Source organism: Perissodus microlepis, chromosome 13 (assembly GCF_051167445.1).
Source record: "Perissodus microlepis isolate ML-2025 ecotype Zambia chromosome 13, ASM5116744v1, whole genome shotgun sequence".
NCBI lineage: Eukaryota > Metazoa > Chordata > Actinopteri > Cichliformes > Cichlidae > Perissodus > Perissodus microlepis.
In genome coordinates this window covers 17186380-17204144 of record NC_140473.1, presented here as the reverse complement: position 1 = coordinate 17204144, position 17765 = coordinate 17186380, and the positions used below count along the sequence as shown (strand labels likewise).

The 17765-nt window shown below is 39.3% G+C and overlaps 2 protein-coding genes across 8 annotated transcripts in view; both read right to left on the bottom strand.

Moving 5' to 3' along the window:
* The window catches only part of dlg5a (discs, large homolog 5a (Drosophila)), a 41883-nt gene extending 39082 nt beyond the window's left edge, over window positions 1-2801 (bottom strand). For 5 of the 6 annotated variants that reach the window (XM_084947854.1, XM_084947851.1, XM_084947855.1 and 2 more), the window contains exon 1: window positions 2040-2800. In XM_084947854.1, coding sequence (XP_084803980.1) covers window positions 2040-2343 — 304 coding nt within the window. In that variant the 5' untranslated portion in view covers window positions 2344-2800. Of the gene's footprint in view, window positions 1-2039 lie in introns of all 6 variants that reach the window. The other variant, XM_084947850.1, reaches the window with a different exon arrangement.
* A 3542-nt stretch (window positions 2802-6343) lies between these two features.
* anxa11a (annexin A11a) lies at window positions 6344-17315 on the bottom strand. 2 transcript variants are annotated; one of them, XM_084948768.1, is made up of 15 exons: window positions 17208-17315; window positions 14389-14658; window positions 13126-13208; window positions 11675-12052; window positions 11417-11504; window positions 10862-10956; window positions 9591-9704; window positions 9361-9451; window positions 8846-8925; window positions 8698-8754; window positions 8474-8567; window positions 8285-8380; window positions 7272-7330; window positions 7079-7201; window positions 6344-6987 (listed from the first exon to the last, which is right to left on the bottom strand). In XM_084948768.1, the coding sequence occupies exons 2-15, from the start codon at window positions 14654-14656 to the stop codon at window positions 6928-6930; spliced, it is 1686 nt and encodes a 561-aa protein (XP_084804894.1). In that variant the 5' UTR covers window positions 14657-14658; window positions 17208-17315; the 3' UTR covers window positions 6344-6927. The 2 variants fall into 2 exon arrangements, with proteins under 2 accessions (XP_084804894.1, XP_084804895.1); XM_084948769.1 differs by having other exon boundaries at window positions 11675-11905.
* Between the last annotated feature and the right edge of the window lie 450 nt (window positions 17316-17765).

The following is a 17765-nucleotide window of genomic DNA, read 5'->3' as shown; positions in this document are numbered from 1 at the left end:
TGTGTGTGTGTGTGTGTGTGTGTGTGTGTGTGTGTGTGTGTGTGTGTGTGTGTGTGTGTGTGTGTGTGTGTGTGTGTGTGTATCGAGGCTCAGCTGGCACAGGAGGCTCATCTGAGAACAAAAGCAGGCAGGCAGCCTGAGAGGAGAACAAGTTGAGAGCAGGTTGCTATCAGCAAGACTCATCACACTCATATTCCCTCTTTTCACACACCCTGCATTGTTCACAGATACACCGCAGCTTTGAGGATTTCATCCATATGTGCTTTTTCTACCAGATTCTTTGCCTGAAGGTGCTCCGTGAGCAGCTTGTCTTCAGTCTCTTGCAAGTATGGCTAAAACATGGTAATCGCATCATCCGAATTACTATATTAAAAGATAATAAAGAGCACATTAAAGAGAAGCACAACACTTGAGTCAAAGCAGAGGGAGTCAAAAGCGTGACAGCTAATAAAGAGGACTGTAGAAGTACGATAAAGCGCGTCTCACAGAGAGAATTTATACCAGAGAGAGGAGAGCAGGCCCTAATCCTTTGTTGAATAACCACAGGCTGACAAGCCAGACTCACCATTTGTGCTCGCACTCTCCTAATACAAGGCAGGTCAGCTCTGAGGCCCGGTGTTATGATCTATAAAGGTGAGCAAGTGAAGAAAAACACAAATCCAGACTGCCAAGTACTGCCAATAGCAAACAGACCAGACCAGACTCTCAGCTGCTCACAGAAACACAGTGAATGCGTTTCTTAGCATGTCAGCAGGTGTGTTATTCTGCAGCATTAACAGTCAATACAAGGAAGTAATCAAGCTTAAGGAAGCATTAGTGATCCAGTCAGCAGAGCAGCAAGACCAAATCAGCATTACCTGCTAAGATCTACTTGCTGGTAGTAAAGTGAGGCGTGCTACAACTTGGCAGCCGTAAACTATGGACACAACTGTAGCTGTTTCACACAGGGTGGCTTCAAAATTATTCAACATTGCCTGCATTGCATTGCATTTAATGTGAAATGTATCAAAAGCCAAGCATGGTGCTGCATCTCTTCCCCAGATTTGGATCTCAAGGCTCATCCTGCATTCAGGCCCTCGGGGCATGACACTGTTTGTAAGCCACTGGCTTCAGTCATTCAGACAAAGTAAAACAGGCAAAACTAGATGAGGCTTTTACACTTGGTTGCCCTTTGTCTCCATGCAACAACAACCCACACCGCTGAAGAGGAGGGCACTTGCTGTGAGGACAGAGGCCAAATGAAATTAATGCAGTGAATAAACTCTGATTAAAAATACAGCATTAATGCACAACTGGAGAAAAAAAAATCAGTCCTTGTTAGAATAAAAGCGTGGTTTACTCCCCAAAAAGGGGAGTGTGGCCTGATGCAGACCAATCCATTTAGGCATGGGCAGGCTGCATGCACACATCACGCACAAGGTACAGACCAACATGTGAGTGGTACACCCGTTGTCATGGAAACAACTCGGATTAATCTAATGTACCATAGCCATCGCATGCCACTAACAACACATGAGAATTTGTGGTGGTTATTAGGCGGTCTGACTTTATTTAAACAGAACACTGATATCAACACTTGAAATATTCTGAAGCTATAGCCACTCAAGCAAATTCTACACTATTGCAATGATTTTTATTGGACTGTAGAGTAGAGAGAGTGCATAATGGCGAGCAATGACAAAAGTCCTTGGTCGTACTAGTCCTTGCTTGTGCATTATTTCTCCAGCCTGCAGTTTAAAGATCAAGGCTAGTGCTTTATATTCTGCACATTTAACAGCACAAAAATTTGCACATTGCCATTAGTTCTTGCAAATTTCACAGCATGCATAAAGGAGCACTGCTGCAACCCCCCTCTACAACCTGTTCCCGTTCACCTTTCTCATGGCAAAGCAAGCTTCCAGCTTGAGTATTGTGTAGCTATCCACACACACGTTTTCTTCTGAGAGACCACCCAGATTGTCGCTGCTTACAGTAAGTAGTACTCATTTATAGATTCAAGTGAAGACCCGTTCAGGAGAACTGAGAGTCTCAGCTCTTACCGGTGGAGTGGTCCACAGGTCCTCCCCCGTTGTTCCCGAACAGAGCAGCATACAGGTCAGGGTATGCCTTCTCCAGGGCCACACACAGGTCGAGGAAATGGTCGCTCTCCTTGTTCATCAGCATCTTCAAAAGGTGGTCGACTTTCTCGGCGCTGGACGAACAGTTCTGGTCCAGCTCGAACCTGTCGAGTTGACTCAAAGTACCGGAAACTATCAGCAGCTCGATCACACGGTCCGCATCTGTTATGGACTCCAATAAGTTCTGGTGACACTGGTCTAGCAACTCTTTGTGCTTTGGCTCCATTGCTATCCGCTGTAGTTCCGTAGCTTCCCAGCTAACCCCAGACGGCCAAGTGGATGTAATATCCTTCCCGATCAAAAGTACTGAGCGATTATTGAACTTAACTTGTAGCGGCTTGCAGAACTTCGCCGGAGCCACCACGGCATTAGGTTGCACGGGAGAACAATTTTTATAGCATACTGAAAAAGGCACAAGAAGCCATATTTGTTGCCCAAGGCTGTTGACTGCACTAAACAGCGATACATTTTTCCATCTTACCAACGTGTGGCGCTTCTCGTCGTTTTTCGCTTCCTTTCAGAGTACGCTTTAACCGAACACATTTTCCTCTTTTTATGTATCATTTCATGCGCCTTTTGCTGACTCAACTGCTGGGAAAACTCACGTAACTCCGCCGCTGCTGCCCAGTTACACTGTATCCTCCGCCATGTCTGAGCAACTCAGCAGCTGCTGCTCGCTGTCAATCAACGGTCCGCTCGGTGACCATATAAGGAAAAATGAGGCGGGGAAGACGCGACGACACGCCCATTTCTTCAATGGGCGTACACATCATCCCCGTACTACGTCGAAGATCCCAGGTGGAAAAAAATCACAACGAACAGAATGAAAATATAGAGATAATATTAAAAATATCGACATGGCGGTAAAGAACCAAAAATGCTGCACTTCTATCCAAAGGGGGAGCAACGTTCTAATTTGTATTCTTATTACAGTAGTTAGTTAGTATACATTTATATATTTCTATTTTGAGTATGTATATTATTAATATTCATATAGAGATTTATTTGTTATATCTACAGTAAATGCCATACATTCTATTTCTGTATCACGGATTTTTACATCATGACAACAAGACAAATATGTGGAAAAACCTGTGGACAAACTTGCCAACAAGAATAAATAAATTCTGATTCTGATTCTTTATTAAGATTTAATACGATTTTGCAGTTTGAAGCCATTGTTATACTTTTTACTGCAGTAAGTGTAAATTAAACTCTACTAAGTCAGATTTTACTGATGCAGTCTCTATCAACCGGCACAAAACGACAGTGTGTTGCTAATTACATGATAATTCATATTTATTTACGTAATGCAAGGCTTTGTGATGGAGGATGTTCTTGCTAGTTTTACCTAAAGCATATATCTTTCCTCAGTGTGAATCATCTCCTATGTCACCACAGTGCATGAGATGAATTTGAGAGCTAAAAAAAAAAAAAAAAGATGTTGCCAAAAATAGGCTGGTTGATAAACCGGGTGATATTAATTCATTATTCTAATCTTTGGATTTAACACTGACACATCAAATCAGCAGAGCTTCATGCTAATCCTCACTGACTACATTAGGAATTTTATTTGGGGAGAAATGTTAAAGCAGTGATAAAAACATAGGGATTTTTATCTTGCCCTTGCATAATGCTGCTGCTGAAGCCACAGGCTTATGCGCCCTGCTTCGAAAACCAAGCCGCACTGCAACCAGTTTTACTCTGCGCACTATGTATATGTGCAGGATTAGGCAGAAGAGGGCAAAACGCCATTTGTGAACGTATATGCGGTGACAAATGAAATGTGTATTTGACTAGGCTTTGTGAAATGCAGTGTGATGATGATGGATGCACTCTGCCTCTAGTCTACAGATGAATAAAGACTGCTGGCACAGAGGCAAGCATCTGCGGGCATACCTCTCAAACCGTGACCTTATTCATGCATGCACTGAATCTCATTGTGACATCGCCTCCAAACCCACACCTCCTCCTTTCTGTCTATCTGCCATGCTGGCTCCAAAGCTTGTGCAACCATGTGCTATCCCTTTAGATGAAAAATTAATTACAATTCATTCATATCAAAGGGAAGCAGGTCCCTAGTGCTGACACAGATTGGACAATTGTGTCTGTATCCTACTTCCGAGGACAACCCATTTAAATAGAGAAGACAGCCTGATCCTTTTTATCTTGGGGGTATGAATGAGTTTATTATTTAGACTACAAGGGTGGTGCTTGTGGCTGTCTGATAATTTACTGAATTTTATTAAACAAATTATACGTCAGGCAGCTCAGATCACAGCAGATCTGAGCTGAAAAGACTTGAAAAGACTGTATATCCATCACCGATCCCGGTCAAATTGTCTCAAATGGAGACAACAAATCATTTTCACGGACTTTTTCTTTTCTTTTTTTATTATCAGCTTCGCTGTCTCAGCTGAGAGTAACAAAGCAATTGGTTTATTAGACACTTACTTCTCACACTAATTTCCTGCACGAATGCATGAGAGTGATAGCATTCCCAAAGCAGTGAATACACAATGCTCATTTAGTGAAATGTTAGACGGGCATGTGTTTGCTGCTGTCATTTATAGAGTTTTATGTTTCATAATGTAATTTCATCTTTTCCCCCACGATACCTCAGACACTGTGAGAGGATTCCCAAGTGATTAGATCAGTCATAACAGACAGTAAATTAGGCAATTCGTGGTTTTTAATTAACGGTGAATTACACAGCCTTCAGCTAGATGCCTGCAACAGATGAGAGGCTGATGGTTGTAATGATATCAAAACTGCAATGTTGGCATAGACATGCCAGAAACACTTTATTTAAAAAAAACTAATCTAATCACATCTAAATTATCTTTTCAAAACTGATGTAATCGCATTCAGGATTCATTACACTTTTAGCCATTGCAATCTAAACAGCCATCTAAAGCCCTCAAACCTTCTCTGCCATTTCTAGTCAGTTTTAACATGAGGTGATCAAAAGCGATTCCTCCAGCATGGCTCTTCCCTAAGGGTCCCCCATGCATCTGACAGCACCACAGTCATGGTAGACTCGTTTAATGTGGGCATGGCAGCTTTATGGATGCCATTAATTCCACAGGCTCCGCCCCCGCCTCCCCCCTTCTCACTTTCACAGAGTTATTGATTGTAGTGCACTTAACACACACACATACACTACTATGGCCAGCCAAGCGCATAGCCATGTCTTTACAGTGTTGAACAGCATTTTAAGTGAAGCCAACAGGATTTAATAAGGCATAGAGCTCCTTCTGCAGCCACACATGCTGGCCTTACGCCCCTTCAGGAAAGAAAAAACAGTTATCTGTATTGATTGAGCAAAATACAGTGTTTAAGTCTCACACTACTTTATGGCAGTGATAGTGAGACTTTTAGCTGATACAGTGTGAAAGAACTAGCAGCCTTGTTTGGTGGTTTGTACATGTGTAAACTGTGACCATGATGATTAATTCAGTGCCATGATGTGACTGATTTTTGCTTGCTGCATTTTTTTTTAGAAGTAAAGACATCACTGCCCTCTGCTGACAAACCAAGTCTACTACCAAACCCTTACAGCATCACAGTGGTACAGCCAAAGGTTTGGTTATTAAGCATCACTGCAAAGTTTGAATGGCTGGCAATAAATTTTACTTTTTGACCTAAAATACAGTAACCAGTCAATCAGTATCCTTGACAATGGCGGTTTAGTGAAATTCTATTCTTTTAGTGAAACTGACCAATGCTCGCAAATCATTTTTAAAAAAATCTGAGTAATTTCAGACTTCCAGAGTTGACTTAGGTGATCAAACATGTGTGATTTAATTCAAAAAGCTAAGCTTAATTTTCTTTAACAGAAAAAAGATTTTCTTGCCTTCATCAACGGCCAAATTACCATCTTTATGTTTTTTTCAAATGGCTTTGAACAACCTGTGAACAATGTTACCTGCTGCACTATTAACATTTTTTTAGACGTCTGTATTGTGCAAGGGTTTGTCTGCTTGAGGCAACAGATGTTGGTAATGTGGTGTGACACAAATAAAAATGTAACTAAACTTGGTTTCTTCTAAAAAAGCATTACTGCCATATTCATATATTCACAACGCCTTTTCACCAGAATCCACTTGCGCTTGTGATCCAATAAATGGATGTGACATACACTAGAGTGTATGCCCGTTTCCTAAAGCCTTTTCATCGAGTTTGTTGCAGTTTTATGGTTGAATGAACAAAAAACAATCCCAGTGTACATTCTCAGTATTTATTTCCTGAATCCCCTGAAAATGGCACCTTAATTATGAAACATCATGCTCAATGATGAACTATAGTGACCTTTATGTGACAAAACTACTGCAAACATAGCTTTTAGAAACAAAACTGAAGACTAGAAAAAAAATATAGAGAAGAGATTGTACAATTGCAAGCATCATCTTTTACTTTGGTACTTAGCTGCTATGTATTATATGCCTCACATGAGCTAGCTGCTAAACATCAGATACAGTTCAGTATCTGATCATATTGGCACAATAAAAAAATCTTTTAAAATATATATATAGCTCTTCAAAATCCAATGTAAACTCTTACAAATTTATTTTGTAAATCCATGTACTGTCATATCCGGCCAATATAGTACAAACAAAAAAATATATAAAACATGTTTTGCATAGAAAGGTAACAATATGTATGAGCTTTTCAAAGCTAGGTAAATTTTGCATTGAAAGTATTGACATGGCATGCAAGTATGCAGTGTGTGTATAGTGCATACAGATGATTCAGAAAGATTATATTTGAAGAAACGTCTGTAAAGAAGTCGACAGAACGTCTCCCTTTTTCAGTCACTGCCCCCGCAGAGCTTGAGTAGGAGTTTCTTGTAGTCTCCTGATGTGTCTCCCTGTTCAACACAGGCCAAGAAAATTAAACATCGGTCTCTTAAAAACAGATTTTAGTGGATACAGTGCTTTTGTATTATAGTGGATACTTACAGAGATCGCAGTGTACAGAGACTTGCCGTAATTTTTCAAATACTCCTGGCGAATGTCCAGCATGTCAACCTCGGAACGGGAGACCATGATCCGGATCAGAGTTTTGTCTTTTGTCCCAGCTCCCTGCACACAAAAAATGAATATGATGCTCCACCTATTTAGTAACGCATAGAAAGGGAACAGGCTGTCTCACCTTCATGGCCTTGTAGAGTCTTTCAGCAAAATATGCAGGTGTATTTTTAATGCACTTCACTAAAACAGAGAAAACCAAGTCATTACCAAGATAACAACAATATATTATTAACTGTACAAAAGCAGTTTATTTCTCTAAAACACCACAAAATGACATCTGGGAAATGGAAACAAAACAACAACAACAACAAAAAACTTCTTAAAAAGGTTACACTAAAGCTCCTTCAGTGATCTCAGCGTATCTGAATGTTATTAAACGTGTTATGTTATTTAAATCTTATTAAACCGGACTTCCTGATGTATCCACAACAATAACAGCAAGGTGAAACAAATTAAATAACATAAAAACAAAAAAAGAAAACAAAAACACCCCAACAGAAAACACAACAACATCATCTCAAATCTACTGTGAAATAGTAAATGTGACATTAAATATTCACATGATATTTACTCCACCACCACCTGAGCATCTACATAAAGCAATAAAGCTGAAAAATTCTTCTAAGCCCTAAAGGTGAGGTATTGGTTGATGGAGCTTTAGAGTAAATTAAAAAACAAAAAAACCCAAAAACAAAACAAAAAAAACCCAAAACTGTGGCAAACTTTCAACACTGCACTGCACAAAACTCAGAATGATAACACAGAGGGGATGTGGAAAACTAATGAAAGAGTTCACAAATAGAAATAATATCTAAAAAAAACCAAAACAAAAAAAAACAGGTTACTCTACCATATCTCTGTGAATTGATGGCAAAAGGGGGAGAAGGAGGAGGGCAAGACAAAACAAAGATTTAAGCATTTGAAGGACCCTTGCATCTGTACAACACATTTAGCAAAGTTAACTGCAGTACAGTATTAATCCAGTAAGGCAGTTTAATAGTTAATAGTGAATCCTTTACTGCGTGCATGCCTCTACAATCATTGACCTTTTACGTAGCACACAGTCTAACTTTCACAGCACATGGGAGTGGCTCTTTTAAGTAAAAACTTGAATAGGCGTGTGCGCATTCTTACCCACTGCCAACATGCCACTCTCAAGGTCGCCAGACATTTCCCTGCCGATGCTCTTCTCAATATCCCTACCGCACATCTGCTGGTACTCCAGGAACACTACACACATAAGCACAAATCCACAGGAAACAGGTAAATAGACTGAAAAGGACGCCAAAGATTTGCCTTTGTTTACTAATCCAGAATTTATACCTGCTCTGAGATGGGATTTGCTCCTGGCACATAAAATGGCATTGAATTTGGACTCATCTGTTCCCAGTTTGTTTTCTCCAGCAGCATACAGGGCCTGTTTAGACAAAAGCCAGGTGTGACAAACTGAATGTCCTTGCACTCAAAGAAATCAAGGATTGACCATTTTAAGACATGCAGGTGAATCACTGAACATAAGTCAACAACATGAAATCCGGAGGTTTTACCTGAGCATCTTGTTTAGCCAGCGAGATGTCGACATTTTCTCGTTCATCCCGATTACCCTGCAAAACAGAGAGCAGCACATTTCCTAGTACAAATTCGAAAGTAGTTTCTAAGAAAAACAGGTGGTGCACAAGTGTTTCACAACTATACCTGAGCGAGAGAGACCAGGAGCCTGCGGAAGTGGCCTGAGGTGTCTCCACTAATTGAATCCTCCAGTGACTTCTTGTATTCTGATATGGCAAATATGATGTTTTTTTAAACATATCAAATGTGAGAAAAATATAAAATGTGACTAAATTTCTCAGATCAATATACTACAAACAGCTATCTGGGAATATTTTGTAGCCCAGATTAGTGACAAAGGGGAAAATGGGACACAAGTAGATCAAAACATAAATATAAAGAGCTAAAAGAGCAAACAGTGAATGATTAAGTAATTAAAATAATACCCTTATTTTATATGTTTTGATATTAGAATTGCGACAGCTTTCTTGCTATCAAATCAGAATTTATAGGCGTTATCGTGCTACCCACATCTAAATACACTAAGCTTATCCTCTATGCAATCAATCTCAGTGGTGTCATGCTGTGAGACTAAGGTTAAGAGAGCAGTGAGGAAAAGCAGCATATTTAAAAAAAACAAAAAAAACCCTCAAGCATCAAACCTTGTTTGTAAATACGGTTAATCTCCTTGATTTCAGCATTGGAGCGAGAAGACAGGATCTCAATTAGACAGGCCTCATCAGTTCCAGCTCCCTATTAAGAGGACAGAATAATGCTATCATGAGAACCTCTTTGTCTGGATTGCAGCAGCCTGTGTATGTCTTTTCAATGAGCATGCATTCAGACCTTCGTTATGATGCGACACACCAACATGCATTTTCTCAGTATTTACCTTTATGGAACTGTTGAGTTCAGAGGCATCAAACTCAGTGGGGGTCTTCAGCATGGCCATGACGAGCTTCCTGAAATCCCCAGACAGTTCTGAGTGCAGATCCTTAATCAGATCCTGAAAGCGGGGATGGTTCAAAACCATCGTTAACTGCTCCTTGAAAATTTTGCTGCAAAACACTCCACTGTGGCCTAACAACAATCAGCTTTAAGGACATTCAATCCCCTCAGAATCTGACCGGCACGATAGACTATGTGCACGTTAGCATATGCTACTTCCGGTGTGGAAACTCCTGTGGGGAGCTTTGTTTCCGGTGTCCTATTCGCGCCTTGTTTACGGTCCAAAACAAGTTAAGCAAATGAATGAATCAAGCGGCGATTTACATTTCTATAGATGTCTTGGGCATTTACCCAATATATCTGTAAATGATGTCCATCGACTTGTCGATATTTTTTCCCCCGCGCCTCAGAGCAAAAGAGAAAAGGGATTCAAATTTTATATTTCTCAATATCTGTAAACAGCGGTCCCTCGTTTATCGCGGGTGTTATGTTCTAAGAATAACCAGCGATAGGTGAAATCAAGTAGCCAATTTTATTTTTTGACGGTGCAAAATGTTTCGTCGACATACAGTACTGCACTTCAGAGTCACACTGCTAGTGATCGATGCAGCGATTCTATACTGTACAGGAGAGACGTCACGGAGGAGATCGTCTGCAGCGATCAGGACGCAGGACACAATGTGACGTAAAAAAATAAAAATAAAAATAAGCATGCAAACTTGCACTAAAAAAATCTGCGAAACAGTGAGGTGAAAGGTGAACCGCGTTATAGCGAGGGACCACTGTAATTTTGAAGGTAAGTCACAACATACCCTTCGTAAATACTAATGTATAGAAACCGTTACCTGCAATCATTCATTTTTTGTGTGGCTTTTTTTCACGGTTTGTTAACATGCTGTGTAGGTGTGTACTGGACTAGCTGATATCGACATAAAGGGGAAACATCTGGTTTGACTATTCTTCACCTGTAGTTTGAATGCTGAACATTTGCCTGTTTAAATCATAATAACTGTCACTATACAGAGATGTGCTTCTGAATGTACAACCCCACATCCGGTCTCAAACCAGGAAGTTAGCATTTTCTCGTGCACATGGTCTATTAGCATGATTTGCCTACTGCTATGTAATGAGACAAAGTCATGTTTCTATATTGGCAAATTGTTTGTATACACAGTACTAAGAAAAAAAAAAGGCATTAGTTATGAGAATCGTTACCTTGCCATAGGCGGTTTTGTAAGACCGGAGCAAAGGAACGCGCTGTTTGTTGGACCGACTCCCGAGCAACTCAATGATGGCTTGCTCATCAGTTCCTGCACAGACAAGCCAGAGATGTCAAGTCAGGCACAGATCAATTAAAAAAAAATTGGCTTCTTCTCACATTTAATTCACACTATGAATGAAATGAAAATGGCATAGAAAAGAAGAAAACTAGGGCTGTGTTGAGCTAATGACAATAAATGACTATTCACCCATTGTTTTAAAAAGGCTACCCTGCTAAACATGTGCTTATTTATCAGGCTGTGAATCAGGTAAAATGTTAAATGGGATTATTCCCAGAAGAACGAACAGAACACAGTTTCCCAAATATCCAGAGTGTCTTGCCTATTTGCCTATTTTCTGGGATGTTTAAGCTGCACAAGATAGAACAATTTACATAGTGAAACAGTATAAAGCTTTTCAAATTCCCCCACCTAAACTGGAAAGTTTCTCTCTTCTTGCTTAAAATAGAGTTTATTCTTCCTGATCAGAGTCTATGTCCATAACACTCACCAAAGCCCTTCATGGCCTTCCTCAGGACCTCCGCATCTTTGAGAGGGTCAGCTCCAGGAAAGTCCTTGATTGTTCCCCTGAATCCTCTCTGGAACAGATTAATTTGAACTAGGGTTATTAAGTTAGTTTTGCAACACTGCACTGTAAACACAAAGTACATTAAACACATTCAGAGAGGAATAACAAGAATACATTTAATTTTTTTTAAACAAATAAGTTAAAAAAAAAAAACAACAACAACAAAAAAACTACTCTTACATTGATAGGTGGAGCTATTGGCATGGCTCCTCCTCCACCATAGGCTGGCATGGATGGATTTGCTGATGGGGCATTTGGGTACCCAGGCATAGGTGCTGGTGCTCCTCCATAACCTGGCATGGATGGGTTGGGTGATGGTGCACCGGGGTATCCAGGCATTGGCTGGCCAGGCTGACCAGGGTAACCCATTGCTGGACCCTGGTTTTGTTGTGGTGGCATGGTTCCTCCTGGCTGTGGGTACAGGCCACATGACTGTTGGTTAGGGATGGGGCCACCAAACCCACCAGGTTGAGGGGCAGTTTGGTAGCCCCCAGGGACTTGGGCAAACATGGACGTGTTTGGAGGAAACCCCCCCATGGCTCCAGAGATCTGGTTGGCCTGTGATTTGGAAATATTGTCATCCCATAACATGTGCACAGATTCTTGAAGATTTTTTAATTTTTAATACAGGTAGCTGGTCACACCTTTTTTGGTTACACTTGTTTGTCAAATTAGCATGATTAAAATAAATACTCAAACTGAGATGAATATTCCTGGTGTTTATACATGATATCCTCCTAAGACTCAACACTTCATTTTTGTTTTCCTTTTTTGTTTGGGCAGGCATGAGTCTGAGACCTCTCCATCAAATACTATTTATGCAATCTGTATTATTCCTCTGTACTGGCGAGGGGATATCATGGGCTTTCTATTTTTTTTTAGTGTCCTTAGTAACAGACATCTGGACTTACTACTTTACATTTTCAATCTATGTACATACTTTAGGAAGCAGATGGCAGAGTGAGGCAAAACCTTTACTCAGAAATGTGGAAGGGCAGTTAAATTAAATACACAGTATTTGTTAGCCATGATGGACTTTGTGTGGTTTGTCTGTTATGTCCTCCTCTGTTTTTTGTTAAACTTACGTTTCAGTAATCAGATGGGATTCTGTCATCTAACCATTTTTATATATTACACCACATCATTCGGTCATGAAATAAAACCTGAACCCCTCCCGAAAAAAAAAAAATGGTCCATTGAACCACTAATAACATTTATAGTTCTGGGTCTCAGGAGGATATAAAGAAGAATCCAAAGAAAGTGTGGCCAAGCTACTAAAATGTCATCGCATACATCTGACAGACCAAATAAAAAGAAAATGCATGGGGAAAGTCAAAGAGTAAAAAAAGGGCATTGGTATGTTTAAGAACAATACACAGAAATTAAGTTTATGACTGCTTTTCATGCAGGAAAAATGGAGAAAAACAGGTAAGGGGAAAAAAAAAAAAAAGCAATAATGCTGAGAATTTAGGGAAGCGTACTTTGAAACCATCTTACCGTAAAGTGAAAGTGCGTGATATTCCATTAATGGCGTGTAATTCTAACTTGAATATTTAAGGCAAAATCCAGTGATCATGCATTAAACAAAATTTTACAATTTTCTGGGATGTATATTTTGAGATCAAACTTACCATGCCAGGATTGTATCCAGGGTTGGATAAGCCATCAAGACCAATGGAGGGATATCCACCCGTAGGCCCTCCACCCCAGCTGCCTGCACAAGTTAACAAAGAAGAAACTATTCAGGAAATTTAAGGAACTGCACTTGCTCTTTGTTTTCATTTAAAGCTCATTTTGAGATTCTGTGGATCATTTTAAAATTTGCATGTGGGATGAATAACACCAACAGCTGGAATGCAGAAATGCTGACCAACTACAAGTCCGTTCACATTCTTCCATTTTAGATATGACGGTACTTCTTCCATGAGTAATGTCCTTCAAGTCATGTTGTTTGTTTTTAGGTGATGTCATCTTTTATTGTCCTTAATGGTCATCACTGCTTTTAGATATACACTTTAATTTTCCTTTATCATATCATTTTCCTCTTTCTGTTGTAATGGAATTTCCGAAGCAATTTGTAAACACTGTTGTCAAAGGTTAAAGGACACATAAACAAAGTTATGAACTCCAGTCCATTAAGTATAAATTCTCATGATCCCAGTTGCCTACAAACACCACTTAACTGAAAGTAGGCACCATTTCACATTAACCAAAACACATGTTAATAAAAAGATTAAGATCACTTTCATGTCTGTATGATAAATATGAAGCTACAGCCAGCAGCCCGTCAGATTGGCCTCGGATAAAGACTGACTATTGAGCCTGTAATAAGCAAATCTTCAAATCAGCAATTATATGAAAAGTTGTATAAATGTTACTTCTTTTCTTTCTAACTTCTTTGTATTCGGCTTAATGTTAAGTGACAGGCAATCATTTTAATTTATTTAATACATCAGTAAGATATGAAAATGATATTTATCAGTTGGCTGTGTTGCTGTGTGTGTCATTGTCACATACAGCAACAGTTAATTTGTGTATATACGGCGCAGAGCTGTGTATCGTTGTGCAAACAGACTTGTTTTGTGTGCAGATTTCCTGAAGATAAAATTAGATCACATTCAAGGTCTGCTGGACTCTGAACAGGAGACCAAATGACTCATCTGCTTCAGTCATTACAGTCAGAGTTTGACAGGACATAACAATAAACACATTTAACTGATGGATTAATCCATCAATCAACAGCAGCAACCAGCGCTGCATGCTAAGATTTAACAACCTTGCTGCAGAAAGTAGAATTATATACACCACAAAAACTTTACAAAGAAATTAATCTTCTCTTTACTTAAGTGTGCAAAAGTGTGCACTGACTTTAACAGTCCTACACAGTGGCTTACCTTGAGGTGGTGCCTGTGGGTAACCTCCAGCCTGTGGTGGGTAACCTCCAGCTTGAGGTGGATATCCTCCTGCCTGTGGTGGGTAGCCTCCAGCTTGAGGAGGATAGCCACCCGGCTGTGGGGGGTAACCTCCCGCTTGGGGAGGGTAAGCTCCTGGCTGTGGAGGGTAAGCACCTGGTTGTGGAGGGTAAGCCCCAGGCTGAGGTGGGTATCCTCCTGCCTGTGGGGGATATCCTCCTGCCTGAGGGGGGTATCCAGGGTAGCTCATTGCTTTAAACATAAAACAGAGCAGTCAAAGGGATGCCCACCATACAACATAACCTCTTACAAATAATGAGAATCTGCAGCATCATTATCATTTTGTGCAGCTGCCTCCATTAAAAAGTACATCATCTGTTGAAAATGAAAAAGACAAGTAAGAGATCAAACATTTATGTGAACTGCACCTTTAAGTAATATGCAAATGATGCAATGTGCATCGCATTTCTAAACAGAGTCATTATAGTTTAGCATTTTCAAATGAGGTTTTATTATTTACTCTAACATGGAGCAGAAAATGGAAGATGACTGTTACGTTTGAGTGTTTTTGTCTTGAGTTTAATTTCGGTTAGCCCCCTGGAGCCGATTTGCTCTTTCAGTTTTGTTTTTACTGTTTTATATGTTACTGAAGTTTTTATTACTTTTGGGTTTGTTTGTTTTTTTAAATAATTATTACATAAATGGTATTTCCACAATGTAGTGGTTTACACATTTGTGTAACAAGCAAAATGTCCCCAATTAAATTCATCAACCAGTATAAAAATCTGCCAAATCAAACATGTGAAACTACCAGCTGTAGTGAAGGGACCAGCTGAAAGGATCTTCTGTTACGCAGAGGTTCTTTGTCAGAGGCAAGATTTGAATTCCTGGATATTAGTTAATTATTTAGCATTACAATAAAGCACAAGACTCTGTGAAAACCGTTGACTCACAATCATGTGCGTCTAAGTCTCAAAAAAAAAAAAAAAAAAAAAAAAAAAAAAAAAAAAAGTAAAACTAAGTACATTTCCTCATTTTTTAGTTAGTTTTCCCTCAAAATCTAGTTTTCTTGTACATTTTACTTACCTTTAGTTGGCTTTACTAGCAATAACTTGTGGTGTTGTTAATACCACATTTAAAAGTTTTAAAATCTGTATGCTTTATGTTTGTAATCTTTTGTTGAAATGAACTTCTGACCTGAGAACCTATAACTGTGAAAAGGTAATGACTATGTGCTGCTTTGGTTTCCTGGTTTGGAGTGTGTGGTTACACCGTTGCTGCTGCTGCTGCATGTTAAAATCGTGTGAATTACTATTCAAGGCAAGTTCACACGTTTAAAACTAAAAAAATAAAAATAAACAAAAGTTTTTAAAATATTTACAACACCTCAGTAAAGCACGTTAATTTTGCTGCTTTTCTGAATTTAACAATGATGTGCTTTAATTGGCTTCTGGTCTAATATTTGCACAATGCTTGTTTGTATAGTGATACTACAGGTTTTATAGCCGATTTATATCCCTGACCCCAAACTGTCTTTCACTGTTAACCAAGCCATGCACAATTGAAGAAATTCATTTTACGTTTCTTTCTTCCCTTAATATGAATTGAACTAGTCTTTTTCTAGTCGCCATTAACTTTTGCTAATGTAGCAATGTAGAGGTCATGGTCATGGAAACCTAATGAAGGACAGACTCTTCATTCCATAGCCATGTGATCACAGATACTTTTAGCTCAGTGGTGGGATGGTAAGGAAACTTTCATTTTGGTTAGGCATAGTATGAAAAGCTTGTCCTCCAGCAGGCCCATTTATTCCGTGGTAAAACTGACTCCAGTTGACTTAACTGGAACAGTCTTCACTGCTTTTATGCACTGAGGATGAAAACAAGCTGCTACTGCATCTGAATAAGCACACAGGGCAAGAAAGATACTCAGGGAAATGCAGAGGTCAAATTAGAATATTTTATCATAAAAACAACACAGCACACGTCATTATCTTAAACTACTGCTGATGTCCAGCTCAGAAACACTGATGCTGAGTATTAAGGTTAAAGTCTTCGTGTACAAACATGAGTAAATACTGTTTAGTTTCAAATCTGTCTTAAACACATTTAAATGTTGTTCAGGGGGAACACATCTGACTGATTTCCCCTGCAAATTGTAAGCAGTCACATCTCCATATATGTTCTTTTAAGGGTTTGCGGTCTTTAAAAAAAAAAGTGACTGTTAATATTGGGAAATCCTAACATACGCAGTTTACTCGTTTTATAACTTAGGCGACTTTTGGACCGGTTAAACATCGTGACCAGTGTTATAATATGCTAAAAATCTACTATGACAGTCCTCAGAAACAAACCTTTGGCTCGCTAATTATAAAATACATACAGCCATACTTTGGGCCTGCGTTAATAATTTTAGAGAGCTCGCAAGTTAAACTGGCTCCCAACTGTATTTACATAGAGTAGCCATATCCGTCTAATCCATTGAAGGCTCGCTCACTTCCCGCATTTAAGCTAACTAACTACAAATAAATATAACAAAATATCAAGCAACAAAAACTAAACTACGACCCGCATGTGTACTTTCTAGCTTTCCTCGACTGAGCTAAAGGCAAAGGTATGTCTGTAATAACGTTGACAGAGCAGCTAGCGACTGCTTCGAGAAGACAAGCAGCTCGGTAGACGTCAAAGCAGCAAAACGCCTTAAAAAAACGACACCAAGATCCAGCTCAGGTATAACCTTTACTAACCTATCAATCAACGCTTTAGTCTGTGTAGGAAGCTGTTTTCGCTTTTAGCACTTACTTTAGTTTTCTTGCAGTCTCTTCCTGGAAGCTTGTATTTCTTCGACTAGCTTGGTTGTATTTAAGTGGTGTGGGTGGGACGCAGAGTTTCCATTCAAGGTTCCCACCCATCTCTCTCTCTCTATAGCCGTCCTCTTTGACAACGCCTATAAACAAAAATGAATTACTCCCCGCTGGACGTATATGTGACCTATGGTGACTTAATGGAAAACGTGACAGCTATTATTTCACAAAAGGTATGTTGTTTGACTGATGTGTTCCTGGAAGGTAACACCCTACTCAGGTAAGAATATCTGAGTGTATAACTGAGTTAATCCCCTTTCTTTGTACATTTCTTTTTATTTTCTTGGAGCTACAAAAAATGTAATGATTAATGTAACTGGCAGTAATAAGTCTTAGCAATTTTTAAAAGATAAAATGAAATAAAATAAAAATATTAGGAAGTGAAACCATGCTGTAGGCTTGTGAACATATACAGCCAAAAAGAAAGAAAGAAAAGAAGACAGGACAACCAATTCTGTTCTAAAGTTTTACTTATCAAGATAAGATAAGATAACAC

What these genes read in the sequence shown, in the direction of transcription:
- anxa11a (XM_084948768.1), bottom strand. Translation starts at nt 14,656, where the DNA reads ATGAGCTACCCTGGATACCCCCCTCAGGCAGGAGGATATCCCCCACAG. An exon ending in CAATAGCTCCACCTATCAAT is followed by an intron (nt 11,505 to 11,674) that starts GTAAGAGTAGTT and finishes AATCTGTTCCAG; the next exon opens with AGAGGATTCAGGGGAACAAT. An exon ending in TAACCGTATTTACAAACAAG is followed by an intron (nt 8,926 to 9,360) that starts GTTTGATGCTTG and finishes TTGCCATATCAG; the next exon opens with AATACAAGAAGTCACTGGAG.